This window comes from Ammospiza caudacuta, chromosome 2 (genome assembly GCF_027887145.1).
Source record: "Ammospiza caudacuta isolate bAmmCau1 chromosome 2, bAmmCau1.pri, whole genome shotgun sequence".
Classification (NCBI taxonomy): domain Eukaryota; kingdom Metazoa; phylum Chordata; class Aves; order Passeriformes; family Passerellidae; genus Ammospiza; species Ammospiza caudacuta.
The window spans coordinates 60,483,507-60,496,741 of NC_080594.1; the positions used below are offsets into that span (position 1 = coordinate 60,483,507).

Sequence of the window (13,235 nt, forward strand, 5' to 3'; positions counted from 1 at the left end):
TCCTTGTACTAGAGAAATGCCCAGATGGTGGAAAGAAGGGTTTTCTGCTCTGAGGGATATACAGAAGGAATGGAGATGAACTGAAAAATGTATTCATAATGTTCTAATTATTGTACTTGTGCTGAAAAACTTTATGGTTGTGACCCAGATGTCAAAACACACAGAAATTTCTGTCTAAGTCTGCTAAAAGGCTGAGGTAACAGCTTTCAGACATATGGACTACCCTTATCTACCTTAGCATGATTCACATTCTCCTGACATTGGTTTAATGTCAAGCCTCTTTTAAACTGGTCAATGGGATAATTACTGTGCTCAAATAGCATGAAGAGGAATTGCTTTATTAGGAAGTTAGGGGCGTCCCATTTGGGATTTCTCTTCCAGCCATGGAGAGTACTCCAGTTACCACCATTGCTGGCCATTTGGCCATTGAGTCTGGCTGCCTAAAACAGGCCCTTCAGAGAGCTGAGAGGGCCCTTGTGCTTAGATCATCAAGATCTACAAGCAAACACTGAATCATTGTATTCACAGATGGAAGGGGAATTTGAAATATAGTCCTGAATTGCAATGAATGCATGAGAAAATTTTCAAACACTCTGAAATTTGAGAAGTGGGGAGGTGGCCAAAGGAAGCCTTCACTAACTAAGAGATGTTTCAAAAACCATAATTCTAAATATTTTCAGCTCAAGCCCAATACTGCATTCATGAGCTTACAAGCAATGATAACCTCTGGAAGTTTATAGTATTTATTTATTTAATATTTTTCACTTATTTATTTATGTTTGAGAACATGGGTAAAATCACAGGTTTAACAATGAAAAAGATAAAAAAAACACCCTCTCCTGTTTGATAAGCAACATACTCTGTTTTTGTCTAGCAGACTTTCTTACCTTCCTTTCTGGCAGGTCTCTAGCTAAAAAGTGAGGGTATTGCAAATCATTTAAAGATGAGGGTGTTGTGAATTATCCAAAGCTGGAGGAAGGAGGTTGACTGAGAATTGTGAATAAATTCCATGGTCTTTTTTGCCCTTCTTCCTGTTTTGAATGTAGAAGTAATTTCGACAGTACTTTCCATTCTCTTGGTTCGTACAAATTTCATCCCATCCTCAACACAAAGTGCTTGGTCTTGGGTCTGATTTTGCATCCTCTGCCATCTCTGTCTATGTGCAAGCTCCCTTGTCACGACAGATCACTCTCTTCCTCCCCACATGGCTCCCCAGTGCTGAGGCCACACCTGGCTGTGGCCCCTGTGAATTCCCATATCCTTCTGGTCTGGATTCATGCTGCCCATGACCTGAGCCAGCCCTTAGCTATGGTACCTGCTTATGGGAGGTAAAAGAATGTAAAGTAAGGCACCTGCTTATGTAAAGATAAATGGTTCCTCATGTTCCTGAAGAGCTGTAGTCACCAACACTCTGTGTTTGCAGTGAGACCTAAGAACATAGGAGTGTTTTCAGGTTGCTGAAGTGCTAGATGGCTTTTATAGCAAAAATCCAGCCAAAATATTTGTCATAGTGCATTGGAGTTTAATTAAGATAGCTATTTCTACAGACACTCAGGAGCATTACTTGCTGCTCTCAACTCTGTATTCTTTTCAGATCATGTTTTATGTAGCATAGTATTCTCAAGATAGGACTCTTGGTTAATTCTTAACCAATAAACAGTTTATTAATTCACCAAATACCACTCTATTACGTACTCAACAGTTAGTTAATCAAATTTAAATCCAACATGTATTCTGCTCATGCACAGAGCATTCAAATATTGTCCTACAAGTTACTGCCATAAACTGTGTGGAGGTCAAAGAGTTCTAGTGGAGGATAATACAAAATATCAAGATCCCTTACTACAATCATATACAGACAGAAAATCTTTACTATATCTAGTATACTTAACCTTCTCCTGGTATTCAGGGGGTTAAAGATACTGTAGATTTAAGAGTTTTGACACTGTTATTTAAATGATTTAACATAAAAGAGACTAGGAAAATAATACCAGGAATAATAATTTAAAATTATAGCTTAAATCTCTCTTTTGACTGTTTACTCAGACTTTTAAAAGAGAAGCAAGCATGTAGAATAACTTGGTTAAAAGTTTGAAATATCGTCACTCAAGATATTCCAGCTGATTTTACAGGACAACTTTCTGTCATCTCTTGTAATGGTGCCAAAATAAATACATCCCATGCAATAAAGCTCATTGGTATTTTCATCCAAAAAATAAACCTGGAGGAGGCACAAAACTTCCTCTGCTTTAGGAAGCCCCTGAACAGTGGAGTGAGAGTTGGAGGTTTGAAGAAAATTATATGGAAGTGTTTCTTCAGAATTGTTCTGTTCTTGTACATAACAAATCAGGGATTTGCTGTTGGAGGCAGGTGTCTGGGCTAGAGGGCTGGAAGGACCCTTCAGTCGGTCAGAGCACAGTTTTTTGTTGTGCTTCTGCGAGAGCTTGACTGTGCAGCTGATACACCTTTCTGGGTTGTACAGCTTCTTTCCAGTTTTGGCAAGGCTGTTGTTACTCCTGTGACCCTGGAAAGGCAAGGAGAGTGTTTGTATGCATTCCACAGATTCGAGAATCCACTCAGTAACTCCAGCTTAATAGCCAGAACTTCTTTCATGATTCATGAGAAAAATCAGTCCCTTTTGTTTTCATTTGGAAAATGTCCAATGGAATGTCTGAATTTCATTTTTTTTCACCCATTTTCTCTGAGGTCAGATTAATAACCAGAAGATGGTATTTTACCATCTTTTACACACTGAAAGCTTTTTATGTTTCATTTATTATAAGGATCATATTTCAGTATTAGCGTATCCTGGGAAATGAAATTTTTCCTATTTCTCCAATTTCTTTTCAGTATTCATTAACATCTTAGGAGCTTGTATCTTCCAATAAACTTTTTTTTTTTTTTCTTTTTGTGCCTGTACAAATGCCTCTCAAATTTCTGAAATACAGCACTTTCCTAGACATCAAGCAAGAAAAAAATCCATTAACAGTTCTTAGGCTGTGTAATCATGTTTTATTTATTTCTTTTCTCATCTTCTAGGACTTTGAAGTGAAAGGTGATCTTGTTTTCAAGGAACATGGCAACATTTTATTTTAGGAAGAGGTTCATTTGGCAAACAGACTGAACAGCTTCCACTGGAGCTTGGAGAGGCTACTTAGTTTGGCTAAGGCTAACCTTACTAAATAGCCCATTGCAATGAGCACAAAATTGAAGAAATAGAGGGAAAAATCTCAGAACAGGGGAGGATTGTCCTGAGCAGCAAATAGTGAGCCCACAAAGACTTTTGAAAGTCAGGAAATAGCAGCTGTGCACATTTTACAGCATATAGGCAATGTATTACATTGCATCTTGCATATTGGCCAGCCCCATATTTTGCAGCTCAGGAGCCATTAACTGGGGACCAGGTGGCACTGTGCACAATTTGCATTTTTGTTATTTTCTTCACAATGGACTTGTGACTGACCCCATGCAAGGAAGTGATTTATTGGTCAAAAAGTGGAAGAAGCCAATTATTCCTATTCTGTGGAGAGGTTCTGAAACAGCAGAGACTTTGGGAAGGTCAGTACTCTGGATGTTGTAAGGGGCTATAAACTCATGAATCCTTCAAAATCCTAGCACTGGTCAAAAGAGCCTGTGGATAAGGTATGGATGCAGACAGTCTAGACAATATTGTTGTCTTTTCCTCCTTCCCTCTCCATCTCTTTCCCTGCCTTTATTTTGATTTTTCTCTTCACATTTTCCCTCCTTTGCTATTTTTCTTTTTTCTACCATTTCAATTTTCATGCCCACATGTTTCTGCTGCAATAGCAATAGGGTTTTCCACATGGAAGAGAAGCTGATTGTGGATGGAGACTAAGATTAGTCACTTTTTTTCTGGCTTAGCTTCTTACACATGCAGCTGTCAGGCATTAAAAACTGACAAGCCATCATCAGATTCCTTCAACATTAAGCCCTGAATTTTCCAGATCACTCTAGGGCTTGTCTGTCAGGTATTTTTTAGCAGACATGTTCTAAGATGAAATTAAATAGATTCACCATGGACAGGTAGTGCCTGAAACCTCTCTGTGGTAAAAATGGCACCGGTGGCTATCCACAAGCAGAAACAGTATTAGAAATAACAATAACATTGTATATTTCTTAACACAACAGGGTTGAAATTGCATCTTTGGGGGAGAGTGGCATCCATCGTGGTAATGCTTTGTTGTGTTATTATTATTTGTTATTCTCTCCTATTATTTGCATTGCATTAGAAGCTCTAAACAAGATTGAGGTCCTGTTGTGCCAAGCGCTGCAGCAATAAAGGATGAACCAGGATTCACCCCATGATTTACTTGTAAAAAGAGAAGGTGGTTTTCTTTAATTTAGTCTTTGTCATGTATATTGCTCTAAATATAGTGTTTGTCAAGTGATTTTTGTGGGCAGGGATCAAGAGGAGTACAGATTTGCTTTTAGTGTTTTCAGCTACAGCATAGCTAGCTCTGAAGAACAGCATCTAAAGTTTTGGGATTGTCTGCTGTAAACTATTCTTCTGTGCAGACACTCTGCTTTCTTCAAAAAAGCAAGTACAATAATACAGCCCTAAAGCTTTGTCAGTGATATATGTCTCATAGATGTAATTTTCAAGTGGCAAGTGTTTTGATGATGCTACAAGGGCTTTGTTTATGAAGTGGGTCTGGCAGACACTGTAGAGTTCACATAAATTATAACTTCATTGATTATTAATGAGAAACATTCATCTGGATTCCCCCTCGCCCTCTGTTTTGTCAAAACTCCCTTAGAGACTTGCATTTGCTACAGACCAGGCTCTGTTTCACAGAATTTCTCAGCTCTTGCTGAGTGGTGTTAACAGGGATCTCCTGGCCATTGGAGAAAGCCAGAGGTCAAGAAGCTGATTTCCTGGCCTTTCCCAATTCACTCCTTTCCACTCCTCCAAACACACACCTTCACATGTGCACACATGCACACACACACACACACACACACACACACACACACACAACATGGATCCTGCACCCCTTACTCCTGTTCCTGCAGGAGTCCTGTGCTCCTTCCTTGGCTGTGTTCCTGCAGTATCTCTGTAGGGGCATCTGCCCACGTCTTCAGCACTCAGTTCTTCAACAACTCAGCACTAGAGAAGCACCTACAAAGACATCTCTGCCCTTGCACTTACCTGCTCATGATTTTAAAAAGGGCCAAAATCAGAGGTTCCATATCCATATTCCTTTGTAGCAGTTCCACAGAGACAAAGGTCACTTTGCCAAACACATGGCAAACTATGAAAGCAGAAATGAAATCTGGAATCTTGTGGATAAGGTGAACAAGGGATTCATGATTTCTCAGGATGGAAGAGCTAGAAGGTGCACCTGCCTTCTAGGATCTGCCAAATACCTTGCTTTAGCAAAGAAAAGGAAGCAAAGTTCCCAGCTCAGTTTCTACTCACTAGCACACTGTGAAAGCCACAGATAAAAACATGTTCCAATGGATTCAAAATATAAGTAGGTACATAGCAGGATTTAGTAAAAAGGTATAAATCAAGTTATGTGGAATAAATGCATGCTAGAAAGCATTATTCAGTTATGGTCTCTTCACTGAAGATATGTAAGCACTCAGTGTACGTAAGCTAAGAATATTTTGCTCTTTACCTGCTTATTTCTTATTCTGGTGCCCCAGGCTTCTACTACTGGCCACAGTCAGGTGCCCTTGCTGTGAGACAGGATGATAATGGCTGAGCTGGTCAAATGGAGGAGCTGTTAGATGTTTTTTACCCCACTTTTGTTTATTGCTATGTATTTAGAAGTTTAACAGACTATCCAGCATCTGTTTTAGAGATAGACAAGTCTAGACATTTAATGATGTCTAAGCTGGTCAAGGAAATGTATTCAAAGATGCTGATGAGAGAAGACCTAAATATTGACCAAACGAGTCACGTCTACCAAAAGCTTTGTGAAACCCAGAAGATGTTAGGAATTGAACGACCAGGGAAAACAGTGATCCAGCCTTGATCTCTGGCTGGCAGCTGAATATTCATTCTTAATTGCTCCTAGGGAACATATTAGATTGTGATGATAATAAAGGCACTGGCAGACTGCTGAGTTTTGGGGGAGAATTTTAGATAAAAATACAAGTTTTTAGAGTAACTCTTCCTTACTCTAAAAAGGCACTTTCTTTATTTCAAATAAAAAAATAGGAACCATTTATTTTCTAGTAACAGTATATATGTTTACGTACACATATATGCATGTATGTATGTATGTATGTATGTATATATGTATTTGTAATTAGGGAGGCAGATTCTCTGTTAGATGTGCTCTTTTTCAGGAAAATTTTAATTTCAACTTTTAGAAATCAACTCAATATTCAGTCTCAAAATACTCAGCAATGATGTTTCTGAAGTGCACAATCAAATATCTGGTCTCCAAATCTTTTTTTTTCCTCCACAGAAAACAAACTTTAATAATCATCTTAATACATCTACTGACAGCTGCTGGCAGGACTGTCCTGGTGCTTTCACTTCATGCTGGCATTCCCTAGCAAAAACCAGACTATTTTTGTAGGTGTAAAATAATCACTCCCAGGCCATGGGAACCATTTCAGCATTTATTATTTTTGTTAGTTGCTTTGTGCTCAGATCATTGTTTTCGTTGCTCACCATTTCTCTGTGTGTTTGACTAGGAGGTCTGAGCCACATGGCTGATGATGTCCATGGTGGAAACCTTCCATGTTTGTGCTCACAACTCCCTGTTTTGTGGATGTTCTTATGCATCCAACAGAAATCCAACTTGGCAGCTGTCACGAAACTCCACAGAAACAATTGGCAGTTGCAGGCAAAAAAAAAAAAAAGAAAAAAGAAAAAGACACACCCAAGGGCTAATACTATGAATCTTAGAGGGGATTATATCCTTAAAAATTGATTTTGAGTAGATCAAAACCTTGTGGCAAGGGCTGGTGGAAGTGTGGTGGTAACTTAGTGTTGGCAACGGGGTGCAATGCCCAAAAGCAGAGCTGGCAGGAATAAAGATCCTCGTTACCTGAGCACAGCAATAATGTGGCAAAAACAGAAGGTGATTCAGACAGCAACCTCTGCCAAAGAAGGAAAGGAGGATGGCTCTACAAGATTGTGTCGCTATTTTTATGGAAAACAAAGTTGTTCCTCCCCTTCCAAAATGGACCCTGATTAAAGCAATTGTTTTACACTACTTGCTGTGTTAGAATGTAGTTTTCATCATAGGAATTTTATTGTTCTTCTGTTTTTTTTCAGACTCAGACATTTCATGTGAAATGTTTCGTTCTTTTATTCCCCTTGAAAGAAAAAGAAGCTTTAAAAACTACTCCACATGTTCAAGGTTTTTCTTATTGTCTCTCTGACTGCCAATTCCAAATATTTGCTTTCCAGAGGTTTTTATTGTTCTCCACCATGCCAATTTCTTATCAGATGAAACAGGAATTAACTTGTTTTGACTAATTTAGGCCTCTCAATTTCAAAATATTGATGTTAAATACTTTTATTTTCCTATGCAAATGTGTGAATGTTCAAGCCTCTGCACAGTATCCACAAGGACTGTAACTTGATCAACATGTGCTTTTCCATTCTTAAAGTTCTTTATGATCTCTGTTTACTTTCCATTTTAATGATTTTATTTATTAATTCCTTATTAACATTTTTAAATGAAAATTTTGTCTCTTCTTCTGGATTGGTTTTATAATTTATAAACCCTTATCTAACTGCATAAATATAAATAGATCCCTTTAAAAAGAATGCCATGATTACTGAAAACATAACTTATTGCTTTTTTAACTCTTCAGGTGCATTGCTTATAAATGTGATATATCTTTTTGTTTGGTGTAACATATTAAAGTCTACAGTATCTTAATAATAATATCTTTAAGGGAATCTGTTAAAAAAATCATACGTGGGCAGGACTGATTCCTATTTTTTTAAATCCTTGCATAACTGTTATAATTTTCTTTCATGCTGAAGATAAACCATCTCACCAGTTAGTGCAACAGGAGTTGCCTCCAGTGCTAAGTTTGGTGTCCTGGCCCTGCTCCAGACAGGCATTTTGCCAGGGCGGGGAGCAGACTGCAGTGGTGGTGCTGATGGATGATCATCCCCTGTTTCTAGACAAGAGCTATATATTCAACTTCTATTATTGCACCACTCAATAGCATTAATATAGTTAAACTTGGGATTCTTCTAGATCCTATCACAGATGTGGCAAATTTATTGACTTTATTTTCCGGTGACTTTATCATTCTTTCTTCTCTGCACCTCTGAGTCCAGACCAGTATTTCCTCTGGACACTGCATCTATAGTGTCTTGTCATGGTTTGTCAGCAATATCCAGGTGGCATGCATCAGCTTCTCTGGAGGTGCAAGCACCACCAGTCTCTTCTGGTTTCCTAACAAGAGCTTCATTCTTTGGAAATCCAGCTGGATTTTCCATCACTGCTATGCATAATAATAGGCTTTAGTTTTCAGAGAATGATTTTCTTTTCCAGGATGTTTGAGAGTTGATGCCTGTGCATCCTCTCAGTGCTCATGCTATGGATGAAAGCATTTCATTCTCAGTTTAACACACTGGGAAAATGAAGCAACTGATTCAAAAGGACAGAGAATTTAAACCTGGTCAGGGTTAATATCTGTTCATGCCTTCAGTAGTCTTGCTATTGACCTTAGCAGGGCTTGGATTAGTGCCTGGAAGATGTGGAATTAGATTTCAAGAATTATTGACTGAGTCCTCTTCAGTATACCTCAGCAAAATCACCTTCTGAAGGTACAGAGTCCCGGCACTCCTAGAAGGACATTCCATGAGTGTTGGACTGGACCCCAGCACTTTGCTCATGCTCCTGTAGATTGATTCTAGTTGTAAAAGAAACTGATGACAAAGCCATGTACTTATTTAACACAGGCAAAGTTACTTACAAAGTCACATCTACTTGGATGTGCCAGGAATTAGTGGCAAATAATTTTCTTCTGTTTAATTCACAAACCTGTTCTGATTAACATGCAGCCTAAAAACTCCTCCCCATGCCCAGATTCACAGTGTTTGTGGACATGAGTTTCCCTGTGGCCATCTCCCTTAGATTTGTTTTTCTCTGTGTCTGCAGCACTGCCAGAGGAAAATTCAGAGAGCTGTACCTTATTGAAACCTGCCATCTTTGCTGTGGGTGAGAACGTGTGCCTGTGGTTTGGGCAGAGTTTGCTGTTATTTCATGTCACTAGCCCTGGAGAAAAGCTGAAATGTATCTGGTGGCTGTCTTAAGGACTGACCAGCAAAAGCTAAATACACCTTGTGGTAGCACTTGACAGATGATGACCTTTTTCCTTGGCTGTGGCATGGGGCCTGAAAGGTACTTATGGGACAGGGAGAGCTTGGCCTTCTGTCCATCATCCTTTGCCTGTGCTTCAGAATGCTGCAGCTCTACTGTGGATATTGCATTCAATATGAAATGTCATACCTGGCTGGGACTGTAGCAGACCCTACACTTGTCCAGAGGGATGGACAAAATGCCTCATTTGGCATCTCCTGATGCCAGGGGAGGACTGGTATGGCACAGTGTGTTGTGTGCTAGCGTGGTGACCTGCTTTGCATGCCACTGAGCTCTGTGGGGTGTTCTAACAGGGAGTAACAAAGATGGAGGTCCACCCGCTGCCGGCGTGTGCTGCACAGGGTGGTCTTCTGTGACTGTCAGAAGCCTGACTTGTAAAACCGAGATTAAGATTATTAGCATAGTCTAAGGACTTCTTTGAATTATGTGTTGCCCTTTCACCTCTAACTTCATTTCCCAGCATTCACCATGAATATTTAATATATGGCCACCAGTGCATCTTGCAGAATAAACGACAGCCTCCAACTTTCAAAGCTAAATCTGAAAAGCAATGCATACATATCGATACTGGAAAAAAAAGCATCACACCCAGAGCAAATCCTTTTTCAAAAACCCACTTATTAAAAAAAGTAATGTAATATCATGACTTTTCATTAATACTAGTCTTCACTAAGCCTAAAGCAAATCCTTGCTTACTGTGCACTTGCTATGCTTGTTGTACAGGACTGCCTGAAGGTGGTGAAGGCTCGCAGTCAGTGCGTGAAGAACAGGGAGCGTGCAGCTGAGACAGATATGAGCTCCTTTAGAGTAGTTCTCAGTCCTCAGTTGTCCTTCCTGGAGAATATGATTATGGATGTTTCACAGGAATAATAATGCTAATTTTCAGCCCCTACAGAGTGTTTTACACCTGCAAAGTGCTATAAAAATGTGAGCTAATACTCTCCAGTAAGTGAGTATTGCTGTGCCTGTTTTATAGATGCAGAACCAAAGATACAGAAAGGTCAGAGGCCTGACCCAGGGCCACAAAGCTTCACAGATGCAGATTTAGAATGAAGAAACTGGTGTCTCTGGTCACATTTCATTAACCATGCTGCCTTCTTAAAATTAGTTCAAAGCTCATATATATACACCTACATATATATGTGTGTATATGCATGTATAAAATGCTTGAGAAGGAGTTGTTTCCCTCTTCCCTCTTTGCTTCTTCAAAATAAACAAGCTCCTGAGCTACCAAACCCCATGTTTACATGTATCATTAAATACTTTCCAGTTGCTAGCCAGAAAACTCAGCAGAAAATCTGTAGAACACCAAAGTAACTCTCTTCTTTTAAATAATTGATGATGCCAAATAGTAGCAGTGTTATGCCAACAAAGAGATCGGTCTCTCAAAATATTTTATTCATTTTGCCTCAAGAAACCCAAAGCCTTGTTTTTAGTGAAAGCGAATTTCAGAAGTTGGCTCTCAATTCCTCTGAAACATCTGCTTATTACAATTCTTGGTGTTAAAGCACTGGTGCTCCCCGGTAAATCTTTCAGCTTTAAGTAATACGTATGGAAGTCTTGGCAAGGAGATCAGGAAGGAGAAAGAGAAATGCTTGCCAAATATTCATCTTACTTTATGAGGCTGTAGTGGTATATGATAATAGTACATGTGTTGAGGTGAATCTACTAATCCGATTAAATAACAGGACAAGAAGGAATTAATTCCAAGGTTCAAAAATACTCCCCTCTCTGCAGCTGTAAATTTATATTCCAGGGTAAAATGGTTAGAAGTCTTGGCTAATTAGACATCTATAAAGCAGCCAGAAATGGATCTTTCTCCGTATTGTTTGTAAATCAAGGTCACTTATGTGAGAAGGCTATGTTGTGATAAATCTGTCTGACATTTAGATGGAGAGGACATATCAATGTTAAATTATATTCTTTTTATGCTTTGGGCAGAAAGCAATGTAAACACCACAGCAGCATTATGAAAAGAAAATTGCATTCCAGATAATAACAGATATTCATGGTGCATAGTTTTACACGTTAATGTGCTACATTTTACTCAGTCATGTTAATATTTTAGATTATGTAACATTCCCTTCTTTATGCGTGGTTTATTTTTTTTCGCTGAGAATGCAGCTCCCTCCTCCTCATCCCCCTCCCCCTCTTCCTTTCCCTTTCTCTCTCCTTCTCCTTCTCTTCCCCCTATTTCTCTGCCTTTTCCATTTTTCCATTTTTCCATTTTTCCTTTTCCCCTTGTCCTAATTCTCACAGTTATGCTTGTGAAACAAACAAGGACAATGGACTTAAAGGGAAACTGTCCAAACAAGAAAATTTTAACAGGTAGTTTCGAGATTTATAAGCCAGGATTTTATGTTCTATGCTTACAGATTCAATCTGTGTACCAGGCTTTGATCCAAGCCTTAGCATGATGACTGGAATCACTCCAATTAACCCAATGATACCAGGCATGGGGTTAGTGCCACCACCACCACCAACAGATGTGCCTGTAGTCAAAGAAATAATTCACTGCAAAAGCTGCACACTCTTTCCTCCAAACCCAAGTAAGTGCATCTGAAGAAAGAATGTTATTTTCCCAAATACATTGCATGAATATTTTTTTATCTAATAACAGTTATGCTTTATAATTACAGGCATGTGTGGTCTTTCCTCCAAGGTCTATTGTGTGTATAAAACATGGTATGGTATAAGTGCATCCTTATTCACCTCTGTAAGATCATATAAAAAACTGTGAAGCTTGTTTTTCAGAAAAGAAAAATACTTAAAGAAAAGTAGCAGCCTAAAGATCTACACTTCTCATAGTATATACCTGTCTTTCCTGTAGATCAGGATGTTACAAAACATAAAGCTTATATGGTGCTGTTCATCTCTGTGCTCCCCTTCAGATGCCTGTAGTTAGATGGGACCAGTCCAGGCTCGTGCCCCTGGACAGGGACTATAGGGGTGCAGTACCTCGCACCCCAAACTGCCTCTCTACAGTCCCTTTTTGAGGGCCATGGAGAGAAAGGGGGCTACAGCTTCTCTCCTGCCATTTTTCAAAAGGTTCAACATGACAGATGAGTTCCTTTTTCTTTTAGAAAGCAGGGACCAGGTTCCTTCCTGTTCCCAATGTGACTGTGCAAAGGGAAAACTCTTCCCACTCAGATACCAGCTCAGGCACAAACTCTGATTTTGAGTGTTGGCTCCATGAGTTTCAGACCCATGATACCAGTGACTTTCAATATCACTGTGAAATGAAAACATTGAGCAAATATTCAGGAGCTCTGGATTTGCAGAGCTTCCAGATCACAGTTTAATCAAACTGATTATGTATGTGAGTATGTATGTATGTATATATATATATATACACTTTAAGTTGCAACCTCCTTTACTGTGTTAAAGGGCCAAAAAATAAGTAATATTAGTGATATTCATTCTTAGAGAATTACTTTCACTGTGTATAAACAAGGTGAAGTGTTATGATAGCTTTTATTTTTTATACTGCTTTCAAAAATTTAATAGTTTTTCCGATATAAGTGTGTATAAATTCTCTCTCTGTGTACATGAAGGTAGCATTTTTAGCTACTCCACCTCACGAGCACTTGTAAACAATGAGGTTATCCTTCCCCTGTGCTGCCGTCTGCTCCATTATCTGGCAACAAGACAAAACAGATAACCGGCAGAGTGTTTTTATCATGCTGTCACTTTGCTGTGTTTCCCACTTTGTTTTTCTGTTTGCTGTGCTCCTGTACACTGAGACAGAAATGAAATTATGCTAATACCAGGGAAAGGTGTCCAGTCCAAGTGCACAGGGTGTACGCAGCATGGGCTTGCTCACAGCCCACACACATGGTGAGCGTGGCAAGTGATGGGTATGAGCCAGAGATGGTGCAGTTCAGGCTTTGAATGCATTGCACTAGA

The 13,235-nt window shown here is 39.2% G+C and overlaps 1 protein-coding gene across 5 annotated transcripts in view; it reads left to right on the forward strand.

The window, feature by feature from the left end:
* Window positions 1–13,235, forward strand: part of ENOX1 (ecto-NOX disulfide-thiol exchanger 1) — a 365,352-nt gene that overhangs the window by 246,038 nt on the left and 106,079 nt on the right. For all 5 annotated transcript variants that reach the window (XM_058825014.1, XM_058825015.1, XM_058825019.1 and 2 more), the window contains one exon: window positions 11,705–11,878. In XM_058825014.1, coding sequence (XP_058680997.1) covers window positions 11,705–11,878 — 174 coding nt within the window. The remainder of the gene's footprint in view (window positions 1–11,704; window positions 11,879–13,235) is intronic.